Source organism: Enhydra lutris, unplaced genomic scaffold, assembly GCF_002288905.1.
Source record: "Enhydra lutris kenyoni isolate GAN:26980312 unplaced genomic scaffold, ASM228890v2 scaffoldscaffold77, whole genome shotgun sequence".
Classification (NCBI taxonomy): Eukaryota; Metazoa; Chordata; class Mammalia; order Carnivora; family Mustelidae; genus Enhydra; species Enhydra lutris.
In genome coordinates, this window is record NW_019154161.1 from 1163583 (window position 1) to 1184882 (window position 21300).

The 21300-nt window shown below is 46.4% G+C and overlaps 1 protein-coding gene across 1 annotated transcript in view; it reads right to left on the bottom strand.

Annotated features, from left to right (window-relative positions):
• LOC111160767 overlaps nucleotides 1-21300 on the bottom strand; it is a 618405-nt gene that overhangs the window by 448213 nt on the left and 148892 nt on the right. Inside the window, 1 exon segment of the mRNA XM_022524110.1 lies at nucleotides 10272-10280. Coding sequence (XP_022379818.1) covers nucleotides 10272-10280 — 9 coding nt within the window.

Here is a 21300-nt window from a genome sequence, read left to right on the forward strand (position 1 = left end):
CCCTGGCCAAAATAAAAGTTTCAATGAAGTTGCCTTGATTGGCTTACAGTGAAGGAAATTGTCACCTGAATAAAATGGAATCCACTTATTAAGGAATAAGGGTGGTAGAGCTTATATAAGTGTAGGCCTCCAAAGGGGTTCTCCCTTGCTGGCTCCTGGAGATGTAGAAATTAATCAGACACAGGCTCTGACCAGCTGAACAAAGAGATGAGACAGTGAAGTGCGTGCACCACTGGCTCAGGTCCCTGGGCTCTCTAAGCAATAGAAATTTACTAGAGGCCAAGCAGGAATTCCAGGCAAGATTCTTACTGGGATGCTCAAGCTCAAGGGAGACAGCTTAAAGGAAGCGTGCTTCATGCTGGCTCTCTGAACAAAGCCTGGGGAAAGTTTTTAAAGAGACTGAAAGGGGGAAAGGAGTGATTCTAAGCATATAGTTGGGGAGAGATGGGATGTTGGTGCACAGGTGTAACAAACAAAACATGCTTTGTCATGCACTGCATGTCTCATTATTATGTTAAATCTTCACCCCCAGGAGTGTTTTTATTTATTTTTTTTCTATTTTTTTTTTAAGATTTTATTTATTTATTTGACAGAGAGAGATCAGTGTAGACAGAGAGGCAGGCAGAGAGAGAGAGAGAGAGGGAAGCAGGCTCCCTGCCGAGCAGAGAGCCCGATGCGGGACTCGATCCCAGGACCCTGAGATCATGACCCAAGCCGAAGGCAGCGGCTTAACCCACTGAGCCACCCAGGCGCCCCCCAGGAGTGTTTTTTATAATATAATAGGGAATAGTCAGTGAAAAGTCAGTGCTGGGGCCCACCTTGGTGCAGACTGGTTTGGTTCCGTCTTTGCTAGGCTTTGTAGTGGAGTCCTTCCTTTGCTAAGCTTCCTTCCACATTCCTGCAAGATATGCTGCTCAAGGGGCCTAGGGTTTCAGCTATTCAAGGGACGCTGGGTTTCACGGTCAGGGTTGAAGAGGACTCAAGTCCAGTCCCTGCTCTGTCTCATTTGGTCACAGTAGGTGACAGTATACATACATAGTAATAGAGGGATGCCTGGGTTTTTATGGGATCTCCAAAAGAAACACCTAACTCAGACTGACGAGGCCTGGTGTTGTTCAGAAAGAGGTAACATCTAGGCTGGGTCTTAGAGATTCAGTTAAAGAAGAGAAATAAAATTGCATTCTAGGCAGAGGGGAATGAAAATGCACAGGAGAGAGGCCAAGAAATAGGTTAAACTGGTTGTCGGAGCATAGGTGGGAGGCAGAGAGTGATAAGTGATGGCAGAAGCCCTCTCTTAGAGGGTCATGACTGCTACCAGGAAGACCTTGGGGGCTCCTGGGGGGGACAATCAGTTGAGCATCTGATTCTTGGCTCAGGTCGTGATATCAGGGTTGTGAGATTAAGCCCCATGTGAAGCTCTACACTCAGCACAGGGTCTGCTTGGGATTCTAACCCCCTCTCCCTCTGCCCCTCCTGCTTGTGCTTTCTCTCCGCTAAATAAATAAATATTTTAAAATTATTTCGTAAAGATTTTATTTATTTGTGAGAGAGAGCATGAGCAGGGAGAGAAGCAGAGGGAGAGGGACAAGCAGACTCCCTGCCAGGCTGGGAGCCCAATGCAGGACTTGATCCCAAGACCCTGAAATCAAGATCTGAGCTGAAGTCAGACGCTTAACCGACTGAGACACCCAGGTTCCCCTAAATAAATCTTAAAAAAAAAAAAAAAAAAAAGGACTTGGAATTTCTCCTTAAGAAAATGAAAAGCCATTGAGACCATACCAAAATACAAGGCTTCTATATAGCAAAGGAAATGATTAACAAAACAGAAAGACAACATACTGAACGTGATATTTGAATATTTGCAAATGATATATACCATAAGGGGTTAATATCCAAGGTATATAAAGAATGTAGACAACACCAAAAAACCCCCAAATAATCTGATTTTAAAGTGGGTAGGGAGGGTGGCTCAGTTAGTTAAGCAACTGACTCTTTTTTTTTTTTTTTTTTGACAGAGAGATCACAAGTAGGCAGACAGGCAGGCAGAGAGAGAGGGAGAAGCAGCTCCCTGCTGAGCAGGGAGCCCGATGCAGGGCTCCGATCCTAGGACCCTGGGATCATGACCTCAGCTGAAGGCAGAGGCTTTAACCCACTGAGCCACCCAGGAGCCCCCTACCAGACCATTTAAAGTTACATACATGGCTCATGTTTCCATGGAACGTCAATGTCCTACAGTCTGGGAAGTAACTTATGTTTCCTTCCTCTGAGCCTCTCTTTCCTCATCTGTGAAATGGGAGTATCTCAAGTTGTCTCTCACAGGGTAGCCTTGCAGATTCGGGGAGAGGGAGTGTCCCCCTGGCACACTGCTATGTGAGATACATGTTAACTATTCCCAAGCTAGCGGCACGGAGGGTCTCCATGAATGATTCAGGCGGCAAAAGGGACCCTGGCCACCTCAGCTATGATCTGGGGACTCAGCCCGGCAGGGTCTGGGAGGGGCGCATGGCCTGGAGTCAGCTCCTCCTGGGTTCCAAGGCTGGTGGCCCTCGGCAAGTCATGTCCTACCTGGGCCGAGTGCCCCCTTCCGCCCATAGACAAGGAGAGCCCGTGACCACACTGCTGTGCGTGGACAGCACTGTGTTGGCCACAGAGCCGATCCCTGGGACCCAGCTTCTTCAGCTCCAGAGCAGGGTGAAAAGACCTGCCCACTGCAGACTATTTCGAGGCGTGTGTCAGAATTTGGGGAGTGGACAGTGTGTAGCACAGACGGTGTGTCACGAAGGGGTGCCCTTTGGGCTCCGGATGGAGGAAGTCTGAGGAGCAGATGCCGGGAGCCCCCTCCGTGGTCAGTGCTGCAGCCACCCGGGGCTCCGGCCGCAATGCTGGGAGATGAGGAAAGGAAGGTACGCAGCCTGTCCGTGCTGTCTCCTGCCAGCACCTGGGCTGTGGGTTTCCGACCCCGCTCTCATCCGGCCCTTGTGCCTCTGATGCGTGTGAGGAGTTCTCTTTTCCAAATGCCAAAACTGGCGCTCAAGGAAGGAAGGGGCAGCCCAGCCACCCGCGTGCAGTGGCTAGAGATACACAGCACTGGGCCCCCTCCCATATATTCTGACTCCAGGAGCTCAGGGCCCCGGAAATGACTTGAACAAATGTCCCAGATGGTGGTTAGCTTGTAAGGGCTGAGAACCATGGTAGAAGGATTTAAAACAGAGTCTGCGAAATGATCCCCTGATCTGCTGATTGCCAAAGGGTGGTGCCCTGGGGAAGGACTGAGGATGGACCAGGGAGCGGGTCTGAGGGCAAGGGATGTGTCACTGTGGTCTGGATCTCAGAGGACGGGAGGAAGCAGAGGGAGAGCAGGCCAGTCTCCGGCAGGTGGAAATAGCCAAAATGTTGATGGGTTGATGGTGGCCATGACCTATGCCTCCTGGGCCACCTACTTCACATTTACTAGCTCTAACCAGAGATCTCCTTCAGACGGTTACTGCAGATCCGGTGTTAGAGAAGAGAAAGCTGAGGTTCAAAAAGGTGAGTGACCCGTCTAAGGTCCCACAGGTAGCGGCAACGCTGGGATATGAGTAGGGCTCGTACTGAATCGTAGTGCTGTTAAATGTTAACAATCAGCTCCAGAAAAAAAAGGTTTCCCGTATATAAAGACTTCTGTTTACATAAAAGATTTACTGATTATAAAGCACAGATAGCACGATACATACATGATACATGATAAATGATAAATAACGACACAATCCTCGATACTTTGTTGTAAATTCCGTACAACTATAGTTTCAGGAGATTTGCTATTTCTTGCAAAAGCCAGCACCAATTTTTATACTTCTGTCGCCAACAGTAATATCACAATATCAGACTACAAATGAGTATCTGACAATTATCTAATCCAGCAAAGACGTAGCTTGTGTCACTGACGAACGAGTGTGGGTCTGACGAGAACGCCAGGTGGTATTTTTGTTTATGTTAATGAAAGACGTGAAACAAAGATGTATGTTGGAACTTGATTTGCTCATCAAATATAGCAAAGAAATTAGGAGGTGGTGGATTTTAAGAATTTACTGTCTTTTTAAGATGTGACTTAGTTTTATATGACTGATTTCTAATAATGGCTCCTACAATTCCTGACATTTTAACAACTGTCTCTTTGTGAGAGGGTACAAGCCACATCAACATATCCCTGGTGTTGCTCCCACAGACCTAGAGGGGGCGGGGGAGCTCTCCTGGAGATTGGGGGTCTCCACCATGTCAGAGTCCGGGAATCACGGTCCCTGCCTACTCTGAGACTTGGGGGCCCGAGGCCATCTGTAGCCCATGGAAATAATACGCCCAGAGTGGACGTTTGTCTGTGGTGGTCTCTGCCTCGGGACCTATCCAGTTGCTTTGGGTCACTGACAGGTGTGCCTGGAACCCAGGTGTTTCTGCGTGCGGTGCTGGTGCTTCTCCCACCGCCCGTCTGTGTGCATAAGGTAAGGCGGGGTGGGGAAGGGTAGGGCGTGATTTTCACTCTCTTCTTGGAGCTCTGTGTGCACTCACCCACGTCCACTCTGCGGCTGCAGAAAACTCCAAAACCCATCCTTTACCTCTCCTGTGCCAGGAAAGTGCTCCCTTTCTCTTCTCTCTGTCCCTGCACCCCTCCATTCCCTCTACCTCCCTCCTTTTTTCTTTCTGCCCTTTCTTTCTTTCTGTGAAATTTTTACCAAAGTATAATATATGTACAGAATGTTACACTTACATTAATGTACCATCAACAAATGGTTACAAGATCAAGGAGAACTTCTCACCATCCCCTTGCCCTGACCACGTGCCTGTCCTTCCCCACCATGTCCTACACACACACACACACACACACACACACACACACGAGAGGCACTGTCCTGAGTCTAACAGACCCAGTCTAATCGACCCCTGTTCTAAAATTTCAGAACGTGCATCCTCTTTTATGCTTGGTAGCAGTGGCTTCTTCAGGGTTTTATTTAGTTAGTGAAGGCGAGAGAGAGAGAGAGAGAGAGAGAGAGAGAGAGAGAGAGAGAATGAATATGCAGGAGTGGGAGTAGGGGCAGGGGGAGAGAGGGAGAATCTCAAGCAGACTCCCTGCTGCGTGCACAGAGCCTGACGCAGGGCTCGATCCCACGACCGCAAGACTCCGAGACCATCACCTGAGCCGAAATCAAGAGTCGGAGCCACCCCGGTACCTCGTTTTCCTGGCTTTTTTGCTCAACAGGATGCCTGTGAGACTCAACTGCAGTGCGCACGTTGCTAACCCTGGCTCATTCTCGTTCCTGCAGAGGAGCACTTTGTTGTGAATATTCTCTGTCCCTTGTCCTTGTGCAGACAATCCTCTACAGAGGGCTTGTTCACAGACCCACTGTACAAGTGGGAAGGCGAAGGCTCAAAGCCATGAAGTCCTCGGTGCCGGGAATCTGGGTCCCCAGCGCTCCCTTAGTTGCCCTAGAGCTGAGGTTCTCTGTTCTCTACCCTTCACAGATCTATCTTCTGATGAGGCAAAACTGCTCAATCTTCCATGATTTCTAAAGGCGCGGAGCTGAGGGACCAGAAGCAGAAGTGGATCAGGCCTGCTTGAGTGATAGGAACCAGAGTCTCTCCTGATTTCCAGACAGTCAAGGATGTGATGCCTGTGTTGGCCTTATTTGTGGCTGAGCCAGAGCCTCCTGGGAACCTAAATACCTCGGCCCTTTACCTCCACGCTCCTGCCGTCTGCTGGCCCTTGTTCCTGAGGGCTGATCTATGATCTGGGCTGGGGACCTACAGGTCTCCCTGAGGTTTGAAAGGCTATCAGAAACCACCAGCGGCTCTCTCACAATTATGGTCGTCAAAAGCAGAGAGAAATTTGGGAATACGGAGGCAAACAGGAGAGCATGCGGTTACTCATTCCTCCATATTCCCTGGGGGCTGTACATGCCAGGCTCTGTGGACAGAACACGGAGGCAAACGGGACTCAGAACAGCCTTGATGAGCTCACAGTGTGGTGGGGAGAGGGGGAGAGGGACCCTCAGTCATACTGGCTACAGAGCCAAGCTTATGGCCTCCAGCCACATGGAGCTACTTAGATTTGAATGGATTAAAATGTCTATAATTAAATTAGATTTAATTTAATTATTATCGATTTAATTTAATTAATATCGATTAAAAGTCTATAATCTAGTTCCTCCACTGGAGATTTGCTGGGGCTGGATGCATGGCTGCCATGACAAAGAACGGGTCAAGGAAGAGGAAAGCGAGGAGTGGTTGATTCGGAACCTCATTTCAACATGTGAGAGTTTTCCCCACACCACCAAGCAATTCTTTGACACCAGCTGGGTGTCCTACAGTTTAACACAATTCCAACACGACCCTGAGTTAGAGTTAGATCCCACAGGTTGGGGGCTCAGTCCCACAGGATTGCCCCCTGCCCCGCCACTTCCGATGCCAGTTGCAAATCCAAATTGTCACCTGCTTCTGACATATAGGCTATAAATCAGGTTCCCACAACCCCCTTGTTGGGTTCGATTAGCTTGCTACAGTAGTTCACAGAGCTAAGGAAACCTGTTTACTCACTAGATTACCAGCTTATTACCAAGGATATTAAAGGATATGAATCAACAGCCAGATGAAGTGAAACAGAGGGTGACGTCCCAGTCAAAGGAGTTTCTGTCCCCATGGAGTTTGGGGCTACGCCTGGTAGCATGTGGAAGTGTTCTGATTCCCCAAACTGTAAGCTCTCCAAAACCTAGCCTTTGGGGTTTTAATGGAAGCTTCCTATGATAACCATGACTGATTAAATCTTTGGTCATTAGTGACTGAACTCAAGCTCCAGCCCCTCTCCCCTCCCAGGAGGTGGCGAATGGGGTGGGGGGAGGGGACGCGGGTACCGAAAGTTGGCTCCTCTGGTGACTGGCCCCTATCTTTAGATGCGGTTCAAAAGTTACCTCATTGACGTAACAACGAACACCTTCATCACTCTCCTCACAGGACATTCCAAGAGATTTGGGAGCTTTATGCCAGAAACAGGGGTGAAGATCCAATATATATATTTCTTATTACAAATCACACTATCACAGACGCTCCCACAATTACTAACATTCAAGTCGCCTACCAGCGAGATCACTTAACTCAAGAAGATAAGGTCCTTGCCCTCCCATAGAAAAGATTAGGCAAAAGTATACAGAGAAAACAAGAACTCTTAAGAAAACGAGCACTCATGGTCATAGTAGCACTCTTCACAGGAGCCAGAGAGTGCAAGGGAACAAGCCAAATATCCATTAACAGATGGATGGAGAGGAAAAGTGTGGGCCACACAGTGGAATATTACTCAGCCATAAAAAGGAACAAAGCTCTGACACTTGCTATAACATGAATGAACCTCGAAAACAGGAAGAAGCCATACATAAAAGGTCACATATCATAGGATCCCATGTAGATGAAATGTCCAGAACCGGCAAATTCAGTCGGAAAGCAGATTCAGGCTGCCAGGGGCTGGGGAATGGGGAATTACTGTTGGATGGGTACAGCGTTTCTGTTTGGGGTAATGAGAAAGTTCTGGAACTAGGGAGGGGTGATGGTTGTGCAACATGAATATGCTTTATGCCACTAACTTAAGTACTTAAAATGGTAAATATCATGTTATGTGTATCTTACCACAATTTTTAAAACGCAAAGAAAAAAAAAGGTGTATGGTCATTTGGTTGATGATTGATTGATGAGAGCTCCAGTGACTCACAGTCAGACAGACATGAGCTAAGACTTTCTTCCTCCCATGACTCTCTGCCTGAGGGTTACCAGACCCAACTTTCCCACCTCAGATCCTGCCCCCCTCTCTCTTGAGGAGCATGGGAGCCCCCCTTTCCTTTGCCATTGTGAGAGGTCAGGCACAATATTTGGTTGGTTTTCAAAGGTTGGCAAAATGCATCAGTGAATGATAACAGACACTGTGTCACAAGCATTATATGTTGTGGATTCTGAGCTAGAGGAAGTCAGACTCTGGTCTCTACAGTTCTCCTGACCAGATAGATGGGGTGCCCTCCTCCACCCATTGTGTGGGCTCAGTACTCTTGGGGATGAAGAAGAGCACGGTAGTAACCACCTTCCAAATACATGCTGGGGATGAGTTTTACCAAGACGGGCTGTGCAAAACACATGCCGGGCTCTTGCCAAGAGCTTTACGTCCCTTCTAAACTTTGCGGCAGCCTTCCTCAAATGGTTGTCGCAGAATGAAATCAGTTAATACTATAAAGCCTGAGCCAGAGCTTGACACACCATATGTACTGAATAATGTTTGGTTTTTACAGTTATTTTGCAGATGAGGAACCTGAGACTTAGAGCATTTAAGTTAATTGTTTACGGTCACTCGGCAGCTCAGGCTGTCAGATTCCAGCCAAGGTCTCCTCTTCCTGCTCTACCATCCTGCCTCTGCACCTGAGCTGTCTAGAGCAGTAACCATTCACAACCCCCGCCCCCCACCGCCTGTATTCTGAGCCCTGGAAACATGGCTAGTCTTACTTGAGATGGGCCATACAAATAAAAACACCCAACAGATTTCAAAGACTTATAATGTTAAAAAATAATGTGAAATATCTCATTAATAATTTTTAGATTGACTACATATTGAAATGACAATTATTTGGCTACGGGAGATTAAGCAAATATTTTCTAAAAAATTAACATGACCTGTTTCTTCTTTTTTTAAAAACAAAGATTTTATTTATTTATTTATTTGAAAGAAAGAGAGAGAGAAAGAGCACGCACGAGCATGTATGAGTTGGAGGAGGGGCTGGGGTGGGGGAGAAGCAGACTCTCCGCTGAGCAGGGAGCCCGACTCTGCTCCATCCCAGGACCCTGCGATCACAACCCAAGCAGAAGGCAGATGCTTAACTGACTGAGCCACCCAGGCGCCCCTCACCTGTTTCTTCTTACTTTTCTAACGTGCCTACCAGACCATTTTTTTTAGGATTTTATTTATTTGACAGAGATCACAAGTAGGTAGAGAGGCAGGCAGAGAGACAGAGAGAGAGAGAGAGAGAGGAGGAAGCAGGCTCCCCACTGAGCAGAGAGCCCTATGCCAGGCTCTATCCCAGGACCCTGGGATCATGACCTGAGCTGAAGGCAGAGGCTTTAACCCACTGAGCCACCCAGGAGCCCCCTACCAGACCATTTAAAGTTACATACATGGCTCATGTTTCCATGGAACGTCAATGTCCTACAGTCTGAGAAGTAACTTATGTTTCCCCTCTCCCTCACCACTCCTCCCACCCCACAACTAACCACAGAGACACCCTGAGGACTGTTTGTCCTCAAGAATCTTTAAGGTAATCATTTGAAAAGCAATGAATAAGGAAGATTCTGCAACGACAGCAGGGGACACAACTGCAACTCTTACTCCACCATGGTAGGAGGGTGGGCAGGAAGCCTATTACGTGCAACCAGTACAAATCACAGTGGCTCCAATTTATTGAGCCACATCTACGGTGCCATCACTGGGCTGCAGCCCCATTCTTCTGGCCTCTGAGCTCGCCAAGCTCCAAATGGGCTGACCATCATCACCAAATGACGGAAGAAACTGTGGCTTGGAGAGGGGAGGTGACTGCCTTAAGGTTTAAGGCTGCAGTTTTGAGGAGGTAGAGCTGAATCCTGTTAATGTGTCCCAGGGAATATCCAGCACCAGCCTCTTCATGTGGAGACCAGGCATCACTGCTCTGGAAGGCTACTGCTTCCCTATTACGTTCATTTCCCCATGGTCCATATAATTACTTTGCTTTCTCCTTAAAGTTGTGAACTTCCTCTGTCATGCCCATTCACAGCTGGTGCCCTTGCTTTGTACTCCACCAAATCCAGCCCTCCTATCTGCTCCTGCGTCACTCTTCTCTGCTTTGGCCTCCATGACCAACACGCAAATACCCCTGCCCAAGATCTAGCCTTACCCTTGTCTTTTGAATCTTGCCCCCACCTTCTCAAGAACTTCCCTCCTTCACTTTTTCCCTATTTCTCCTGTAGCAACGATATTTTCTCTCTACTCCATCATTCCCTTCAACACCTCAATAGGGTTTAGAACCTCTTATCTTATAAAAAATGCATTCTTTGATTCCACGTCCTTCTTTAGTTTCCAACAAATTCTTGGCTCTCTTTCATAGCAAAACATCCAGAAGGAATAGGATACGTTCGCTATATTTATTTCTTCATCTTGCGTTTCTCTCTCACTCACTCCAAAGACTCTCTTGACCCCATCATTCTAATGAGTCCTTGTCGAGGTCCCCAGCCCCAAGAGATACATTTCCCACCTGGATTTTCCATAGACTGTGGTCCTTGCTCCAGACAATTAATTCTAAGTTCTGGTCTCCTGAGAAGAGTAAAGACAGTCATCCTAAAAACATTATTCCCAAGGCCCTGAATAAATCAGGGTTTTTCAACTGTGAGTCATTTACAATTTACAATTATACCTAACAATGTCTGAAACCAACATATTTATGGTCTACTTTACAAGAATTTCAGAAATGGACAGTACTAGGTTGGGTTCTGTCTGAATAATATCAAGAACCACATTTATTTTAATCCTTCCACTTTATCATCCCCAGTTTGGTGACTTTCTTCCTGGAGATTGCCACCTAATGGCTACAAAATAGCTGTCATAGTTCCTTAACTTCACACACAGCATCCCAAGCTAGGAGGATGAGGATGAAATGGGAAATCACTGAAGATTTTTAATCAGAAGTAGGGCATGTTCAGATTTCTGTTTTATAAAAATTATTTTGGAGTCATACATGTAAGACACATGTTAGAAGATTCCCAAGGGAAGGAAGGTAACAAGTGTGGATGTAACCAAGAGTCAAAAGGAAGTCACAATCTTACTGGGAATTAAAGTGAAGAGAATGGCAGAGGGCACTACTATTCATGGAGGAGAAGGGCTCAGGTGTTGAGAAAATAAGAGACGTGGGACCCCACAGAGAGTAACTCCCACACAAATTTCCAGGTCTTTGGAAGTCTGGTGTTCTTCTTGAAACTGGGCTTCTTGGATGCTCCTGCATGTTTCCTATAAGCCCTCTTTATTGAAGCATATGTGGGTTTTGTTCTTTGCTACAAAATGGCCCATGATTAACATACCAGGATTTGCAAACTGGACAGAGGCAAAGTGACTAAAGTGAAAAAAAAGGAAATTCTCAACAGGACTCTGATTCCTGAGTGTCCCCATTGTCTAACCTGTGTAAGGCCAAAGGGGAAATGAAATTGAGCTTGGCCTTGCTGGGACAAGTTCCTGCCTATGTTGCAAAAATCCCTGACCCTTGTGGTAGCTGATATCTGAAATGGCCAGCAAAGTCTTTCAGTAAATCACAGTGCCTGAGACGGTGAAGCCAGACTGCCTGGGCTGGAAACCCAAATTTACCATTGACTAGTTCTGCAATTGGCCAAGCCATCCAACCCAAGGATTGGCTGACATTTTCTGTAAAGGGCCACAATAATAAATATTTTATGTTTTACAGACCATAGTGTCTCCATCACAATTATTTAGCCATTGACAATGATGAACATGGCTGTGTGCCAATAAAGCTTTATTTAAGAATGCTGAAATTGGGGGCGCCTGGGTGGCTCAGTGGGTTAAAGCCTCCGCCTTCGGCTCAGGTCATGATCCCAGGGTCCTGGGATCAAGCCCCACATCGGGCTCTCTGCTCAGGGGGGAGCCTGCTTCCTCCTTTCTCTCTGCCTGCCTCTCTGCCTACTTGTGATCTCTGTCAAATAAATAAATAAAATCTTTAAATAAAAAAATGCTGAAATTGGAATTGTATATAATTTTTACTTGACACAGAACATTTTTCTTTTTATTTTCTTCAGCCACTAGAAAATATAAAAACCATTCTTGGCTTCATAAGCTAGTCAAAAATAGATGGGGGCTGGATTTGACCCCTGTCTTAACTTTGCTGAGCCTCAGTCACCCCATCTGTGAATTAAGGATAATAATGCTCAAGGAAGACATGTTTGAGCAAAAGGACTAAGATAACTGATGCAGAGTTATCCTGGATTAGTATGGTTTAGTTAGTTGGCATGAATTATCATTAGTTCATAGGGAGTCTTGTGCAATACACACTACCATATGCTAGTAATCAGAAAAGAATCTCTTCCTCTCATGTTTTACATTCTCTCTGGGTGAACCTATCCACAGTTAAGGCTTCAACCACACCTCATTAATAATCCACAAATCCCTGCCTCCAGCTCAGACCTTAGTCTTGAATTCCAGGCACATCATCCTGGGTTAATCCGTCCCTTCAGGCTCATTTCCAGAATTTGATCTCATTACCTTCTCTGACAACTCTGTGTGATGGAAGATGGAAGAACTGTGTCCCTCCAGAATTCATATGAGATGCCCTAACCCCACTACCTCAGAATGTGACTGTATTTGGAGAGGGTCTTTGGCCCTGACCCAATCTGACTGGTGTCCTTATAAGAACAGGAGATGAAGATACAGACACACACACAGAAGACATCCATTCATCTACAAGCCAAGGAAAGAGGCCTCAGAGAAAAACCACTCTGCTGACACCTTGATCTTGGATTTCCAACCTCTGGAACTGTGGCAGTTCCAGAGGCTGGAATATCCCCCCAGTCTGTGGTATTTTGTTAAGGCAGCCCTATCATACTAATATACTCAGCTTCTTCTCATGGAATTCTATCTCAGTGATGGCCCCCAAATCCACCAAATTGCCCTGGTGATTTTAAAGAAAATTGCCACAAAATTCTTTGACATTTCTCCCACTGAAAGGTATGGTCCATGCCCTCTTGAATCTGGGTGGGACTGGGACTACTTTGACCACGGAATGTTGTAGAAATGACACTACCTAACATCTGACGCTAGGTCAGAAGAGGCCATGAAGCTTCTATTGGTTTTCTTGGGACACTTGATCTGGAGGTAGGCAGCCATCATGCAAAAAATCTGACTACCCTGAGACCACCATGCTGGAAAGGCCTTATATAGGTCCTCAGCATTGGAGTCATTCTCACCCAGGCACCACACACATGGATGAAGGAGCCTACAGGCAACTCCAATCTCCAACCTTCAGGTCATTCCCAAACCTTTGAGTCTTTGGGGGCAGAAAGAAGGATCTCCTCTGTGCCTTGTTCTAATTCCTAACCCATATAATCTATGAGCATAATAAAATGGTTGTTTAACATCGCTATGTTTTAGGGTGGCTTATTATGTAGCAATAGTAACAGTAACTCAAAAACTGTGGGATTCATAAAGAGCCCTTCTTCTTCCTCCCCCCTCATGACTGTCCAGTCTCCAAGCACAGTCTCCTGAGCCTGGATATCTCTCTCCAGACCACACCTCCTCTCTGGGATCTTAAACCTGCCCTGAGCAGCTCTTCAACAACTTCCCTTTAATCTCTCACCACATCCTCCACTCTAAGGTCTCTGCCTTCAATTGGGAACATTCTTAAATCTATCCCTTTGCAGGATTCTAGGACAATTTTTTTTTCCTGAACCACAAGCTGACAAATTCCCCTTCTGCTTAAATGGTTTTTCATTGTTTCCTATTTTTTAAATTGAAGTATAGTTGACACACAAGGTTACATTAGTTTTAGGTGTAAAACATAGCAATTCAACAACTCTATATATTACGCTAGGCTCACCACAGGTCTAGCTACCATCTGTCACCATACAACGCTCTTACATATCATGACTATATTTCCTATGCTGTACCTTTCATCTCCATGATTTATTCATTCCATACTGTAAGACTGTACCTCCCACTCCCCTTCACCCATTTTGCCCTTCCCTACACCCTCCCTGCTGGCAACAATCAGTTTGTCCTCTGTATTTATGGGTCTGTTTCCACTTTTTGTTTGTTTTTTCATTTGTTTTATTTTTTAGATTTCACATATAAGTGAAATCATATGGTATTTGTCCTTCTCTGACACTTTACTTAGCATAATACCCTCTGGATCCATCCATGTTGTTGCAAATGGCAAGATCTCATTCTTTTTTTTTTTTAATATTTTATTTATTTATTTGACAGACAAAGATCACAAGTAGTCAGAGAGGCAAGCAGAGGGAGAGAGGGGGAAGCAGGCTCCCCGCTGAGCAGAGAGCCTGATGCGGGGCTCGATCCCAGGACCCTGAGATCTTGACCTGAACTGAAGGCAGAGGCTTTAACCACTGAGCCACCCAGGTGCCCCTCATTCTTTTTTATGACCGAGTAATATTCCATTATATCTGTACACCACATCTTCTTTATCCATTCCCCTACTGATGTATACTTCAGTTGCTTCCATATCTTGGCTATTGCAAATAATGCTGCAATAAACATAAGGATGCATTTATCTTTTTAATTAAAAAAGAATTAAACATTAATTTAATGCCTTTGTTTTCTTTGGATAAATATCCAGCAGTGGAATTACTGAATCACACACTATTTCTATTTTTAAATTTTGAGGAACCTCCATACTGTTTCTGACAGTGGTTGTAACAATTTACATTCCCACCAACATGAGGGTTCCTTTTTCTCCACATCCTCAAAATACCTGTTATTTTTTGACTTTTTGATTCTAGCCAGTTTGATAGGTGTGAGAAGTTTGTGGTTTTGATTTGCATTTTCCTGATGATTAAGTGATGTTGAACATCTCCTCTTTTGTCTGTTGGCCATCCATTTGTCTTCTTTGGAGATACATTTATTCAGGTCCTCTGTCCATTTTTTTTTTAAGAAAGATCTTATCTATCTATCCATCTATCTATCTATCTATCTATCTATCTATCTATCTATCTATTTATCTATAGCATCTATCTATCTATCTATCTATCTATCTATCTATCTATCTATCTATTTATCTATAGCACCAGCAGGAGGGAGAGAAAGAATCTCAAGCAAACTGTGCTGAGTGTGGAGCCCGATGTGGGGCTCCATCTCATGAAGCTGAGATCATGACTGGAGCTGAAATCAAGAGTCAGTTGCTGGGGCGCCTGGGTGGCTCAGTGGGTTAAAGCCTCTGCCTTCAGCTCAGGTCATGATCCCAGGGTCCTGGGATAGAGCCTGGCATAGGGCTTTCTGTTCAGTGGGGAGCCTGCTTCCTCCTCTCTCTCTCTCTCTCTCTGTCTCTCTGCCTGCCTCTCTACCTACTTGTGATCTCTGTCAAATAAATAAAATCCTAAAAAAAATGGTCTGGTAGGCACGTTAGAAAAGTAAGAAGAAACAGGTGAGGGGCGCCTGGGTGGCTCAGTCAGTTAAGCATCTGCCTTCTGCTTGGGTTGTGATCGCAGGGTCCTGGGATGGAGCAGAGTCGGGCTCCCTGCTCAGCGGAGAGTCTGCTTCTCCCCCACCCCAGCCCCTCCTCCAACTCATACATGCTCGTGCGTGCTCTTTCTCTCTCTCTTTCTTTCAAATAAATAAATAAATAAAATCTTTGTTTTTAAAAAAAGAAGAAACAGGTCATGTTAATTTTTTAGAAAATATTTGCTTAATCTCCCGTAGCCAAATAATTGTCATTTCAATATGTAGTCAATCTAAAAATTATTAATGAGATATTTCACATTATTTTTTAACATTATAAGTCTTTGAAATCTGTTGGGTGTTTTTATTTGTATGGCCCATCTCAAGTAAGACTAGCCATGTTTCCAGGGCTCAGAATACAGGCGGTGGGGGGCGGGGGTTGTGAATGGTTACTGCTCTAGACAGCTCAGGTGCAGAGGCAGGATGGTAGAGCAGGAAGAGGAGACCTTGGCTGGAATCTGACAGCCTGAGCTGCCGAGTGACCGTAAACAATTAACTTAAATGCTCTAAGTCTCAGGTTCCTCATCTGCAAAATAACTGTAAAAACCAAACATTATTCAGTACATATGGTGTGTCAAGCTCTGGCTCAGGCTTTATAGTATTAACTGATTTCATTCTGCGACAACCATTTGAGGAAGGCTGCCGCAAAGTTTAGAAGGGACGTAAAGCTCTTGGCAAGAGCCCGGCATGTGTTTTGCACAGCCCGTCTTGGTAAAACTCATCCCCAGCATGTATTTGGAAGGTGGTTACTACCGTGCTCTTCTTCATCCCCAAGAGTACTGAGCCCACACAATGGGTGGAGGAGGGCACCCCATCTATCTGGTCAGGAGAACTGTAGAGACCAGAGTCTGACTTCCTCTAGCTCAGAATCCACAACATATAATGCTTGTGACACAGTGTCTGTTATCATTCACTGATGCATTTTGCCAACCTTTGAAAACCAACCAAATATTGTGCCTGACCTCTCACAATGGCAAAGGAAAGGGGGGCTCCCATGCTCCTCAAGAGAGAGGGGGGCAGGATCTGAGGTGGGAAAGTTGGGTCTGGTAACCCTCAGGCAGAGAGTCATGGGAGGAAGAAAGTCTTAGCTCATGTCTGTCTGACTGTGAGTCACTGGAGCTCTCATCAATCAATCATCAACCAAATGACCATACACCTTTTTTTTTCTTTGCGTTTTAAAAATTGTGGTAAGATACACATAACATGATATTTACCATTTTAAGTACTTAAGTTAGTGGCATAAAGCATATTCATGTTGCACAACCATCACCCCTCCCTAGTTCCAGAACTTTCTCATTACCCCAAACAGAAACGCTGTACCCATCCAACAGTAATTCCCCATTCCCCAGCCCCTGGCAGCCTGAATCTGCTTTCCGACTGAATTTGCCGGTTCTGGACATTTCATCTACATGGGATCCTATGATATGTGACCTTTTATGTATGGCTTCTTCCTGTTTTCGAGGTTCATTCATGTTATAGCAAGTGTCAGAGCTTTGTTCCTTTTTATGGCTGAGTAATATTCCACTGTGTGGCCCACACTTTTCCTCTCCATCCATCTGTTAATGGATATTTGGCTTGTTCCCTTGCACTCTCTGGCTCCTGTGAAGAGTGCTACTATGACCATGAGTGCTCGTTTTCTTAAGAGTTCTTGTTTTCTCTGTATACTTTTGCCTAATCTTTTCTATGGGAGGGCAAGGACCTTATCTTCTTGAGTTAAGTGATCTCGCTGGTAGGCGACTTGAATGTTAGTAATTGTGGGAGCGTCTGTGATAGTGTGATTTGTAATAAGAAATATATATATTGGATCTTCACCCCTGTTTCTGGCATAAAGCTCCCAAATCTCTTGGAATGTCCTGTGAGGAGAGTGATGAAGGTGTTCGTTGTTACGTCAATGAGGTAACTTTTGAACCGCATCTAAAGATAGGGGCCAGTCACCAGAGGAGCCAACTTTCGGTACCCGCGTCCCCTCCCCCCACCCCATTCGCCACCTCCTGGGAGGGGAGAGGGGCTGGAGCTTGAGTTCAGTCACTAATGACCAAAGATTTAATCAGTCATGGTTATCATAGGAAGCTTCCATTAAAACCCCAAAGGCTAGGTTTTGGAGAGCTTACAGTTTGGGGAATCAGAACACTTCCACATGCTACCAGGCGTAGCCCCAAACTCCATGGGGACAGAAACTCCTTTGACTGGGACGTCACCCTCTGTTTCACTTCATCTGGCTGTTGATTCATATCCTTTAATATCCTTGGTAATAAGCTGGTAATCTAGTGAGTAAACAGGTTTCCTTAGCTCTGTGAACTACTGTAGCAAGCTAATCGAACCCAACAAGGGGGTTGTGGGAACCTGATTTATAGCCTATATGTCAGAAGCAGGTGACAATTTGGATTTGCAACTGGCATCGGAAGTGGCGGGGCAGGGGGCAATCCTGTGGGACTGAGCCCCCAACCTGTGGGATCTAACTCTAACTCAGGGTCGTGTTGGAATTGTGTTAAACTGTAGGACACCCAGCTGGTGTCAAAGAATTGCTTGGTGGTGTGGGGAAAACTCTCACATGTTGAAATGAGGTTCCGAATCAACCACTCCTCGCTTTCCTCTTCCTTGACCCGTTCTTTGTCATGGCAGCCATGCATCCAGCCCCAGCAAATCTCCAGTGGAGGAACTAGATTATAGACTTTTAATCGATATTAATTAAATTAAATCGATAATAATTAAATTAAATCTAATTTAATTATAGACATTTTAATCCATTCAAATCTAAGTAGCTCCATGTGGCTGGAGGCCATAAGCTTGGCTCTGTAGCCAGTATGACTGAGGGTCCCTCTCCCCCTCTCCCCACCACACTGTGAGCTCATCAAGGCTGTTCTGAGTCCCGTTTGCCTCCGTGTTCTGTCCACAGAGCCTGGCATGTACAGCCCCCAGGGAATATGGAGGAATGAGTAACCGCATGCTCTCCTGTTTGCCTCCGTATTCCCAAATTTCTCTCTGCTTTTGACGACCATAATTGTGAGAGAGCCGCTGGTGGTTTCTGATAGCCTTTCAAACCTCAGGGAGACCTGTAGGTCCCCAGCCCAGATCATAGATCAGCCCTCAGGAACAAGGGCCAGCAGACGGCAGGAGCGTGGAGGTAAAGGGCCGAGGTATTTAGGTTCCCAGGAGGCTCTGGCTCAGCCACAAATAAGGCCAACACAGGCATCACATCCTTGACTGTCTGGAAATCAGGAGAGACTCTGGTTCCTATCACTCAAGCAGGCCTGATCCACTTCTGCTTCTGGTCCCTCAGCTCCGCGCCTTTAGAAATCATGGAAGATTGAGCAGTTTTGCCTCATCAGAAGATAGATCTGTGAAGGGTAGAGAACAGAGAACCTCAGCTCTAGGGCAACTAAGGGAGCGCTGGGGACCCAGATTCCCGGCACCGAGGACTTCATGGCTTTGAGCCTTCGCCTTCCCACTTGTACAGTGGGTCTGTGAACAAGCCCTCTGTAGAGGATTGTCTGCACAAGGACAAGGGACAGAGAATATTCACAACAAAGTGCTCCTCTGCAGGAACGAGAATGAGCCAGGGTTAGCAACGTGCGCACTGCAGTTGAGTCTCACAGGCATCCTGTTGAGCAAAAAAGCCAGGAAAACGAGGTACCGGGGTGGCTCCGACTCTTGATTTCGGCTCAGGTGATGGTCTCGGAGTCTTGCGGTCGTGGGATCGAGCCCTGCGTCAGGCTCTGTGCACGCAGCAGGGAGTCTGCTTGAGATTCTCCCTCTCTCCCCCTGCCCCTACTCCCACTCCTGCATATTCATTCTCTCTCTCTCTCTCTCTCTCTCTCTCTCTCTCTCTCTCGCCTTCACTAACTAAATAAAACCCTGAAGAAGCCACTGCTACCAAGCATAAAAGAGGATGCACGTTCTGAAATTTTAGAACAGGGGTCGATTAGACTGGGTCTGTTAGACTCAGGACAGTGCCTCTCGTGTGTGTGTGTGTGTGTGTGTGTGTGTGTGTGTGTAGGACATGGTGGGGAAGGACAGGCACGTGGTCAGGGCAAGGGGATGGTGAGAAGTTCTCCTTGATCTTGTAACCATTTGTTGATGGTACATTAATGTAAGTGTAACATTCTGTACATATATTATACTTTGGTAAAAATTTCACAGAAAGAAAGAAAGGGCAGAAAGAAAAAAGGAGGGAGGTAGAGGGAATGGAGGGGTGCAGGGACAGAGAGAAGAGAAAGGGAGCACTTTCCTGGCACAGGAGAGGTAAAGGATGGGTTTTGGAGTTTTCTGCAGCCGCAGAGTGGACGTGGGTGAGTGCACACAGAGCTCCAAGAAGAGAGTGAAAATCACGCCCTACCCTTCCCCACCCCGCCTTACCTTATGCACACAGACGGGCGGTGGGAGAAGCACCAGCACCGCACGCAGAAACACCTGGGTTCCAGGCACACCTGTCAGTGACCCAAAGCAACTGGATAGGTCCCGAGGCAGAGACCACCACAGACAAACGTCCACTCTGGGCGTATTATTTCCATGGGCTACAGATGGCCTCGGGCCCCCAAGTCTCAGAGTAGGCAGGGACCGTGATTCCCGGACTCTGACATGGTGGAGACCCCCAATCTCCAGGAGAGCTCCCCCGCCCCCTCTAGGTCTGTGGGAGCAACACCAGGGATATGTTGATGTGGCTTGTACCCTCTCACAAAGAGACAGTTGTTAAAATGTCAGGAATTGTAGGAGCCATTATTAGAAATCAGTCATATAAAACTAAGTCACATCTTAAAAAGACAGTAAATTCTTAAAATCCACCACCTCCTAATTTCTTTGCTATATTTGATGAGCAAATCAAGTTCCAACATACATCTTTGTTTCACGTCTTTCATTAACATAAACAAAAATACCACCTGGCGTTCTCGTCAGACCCACACTCGTTCGTCAGTGACACAAGCTACGTCTTTGCTGGATTAGATAATTGTCAGATACTCATTTGTAGTCTGATATTGTGATATTACTGTTGGCGACAGAAGTATAAAAATTGGTGCTGGCTTTTGCAAGAAATAGCAAATCTCCTGAAACTATAGTTGTACGGAATTTACAACAAAGTATCGAGGATTGTGTCGTTATTTATCATTTATCATGTATCATGTATGTATCGTGCTATCTGTGCTTTATAATCAGTAAATCTTTTATGTAAACAGAAGTCTTTATATACGGGAAACCTTTTTTTTCTGGAGCTGATTGTTAACATTTAACAGCACTACGATTCAGTACGAGCCCTACTCATATCCCAGCGTTGCCGCTACCTGTGGGACCTTAGACGGGTCACTCACCTTTTTGAACCTCAGCTTTCTCTTCTCTAACACCGGATCTGCAGTAACCGTCTGAAGGAGATCTCTGGTTAGAGCTAGTAAATGTGAAGTAGGTGGCCCAGGAGGCATAGGTCATGGCCACCATCAACCCATCAACATTTTGGCTATTTCCACCTGCCGGAGACTGGCCTGCTCTCCCTCTGCTTCCTCCCGTCCTCTGAGATCCAGACCACAGTGACACATCCCTTGCCCTCAGACCCGCTCCCTGGTCCATCCTCAGTCCTTCCCCAGGGCACCACCCTTTGGCAATCAGCAGATCAGGGGATCATTTCGCAGACTCTGTTTTAAATCCTTCTACCATGGTTCTCAGCCCTTACAAGCTAACCACCATCTGGGACATTTGTTCAAGTCATTTCCGGGGCCCTGAGCTCCTGGAGTCAGAATATATGGGAGGGGGCCCAGTGCTGTGTATCTCTAGCCACTGCACGCGGGTGGCTGGGCTGCCCCTTCCTTCCTTGAGCGCCAGTTTTGGCATTTGGAAAAGAGAACTCCTCACACGCATCAGAGGCACAAGGGCCGGATGAGAGCGGGGTCGGAAACCCACAGCCCAGGTGCTGGCAGGAGACAGCACGGACAGGCTGCGTACCTTCCTTTCCTCATCTCCCAGCATTGCGGCCGGAGCCCCGGGTGGCTGCAGCACTGACCACGGAGGGGGCTCCCGGCATCTGCTCCTCAGACTTCCTCCATCCGGAGCCCAAAGGGCAC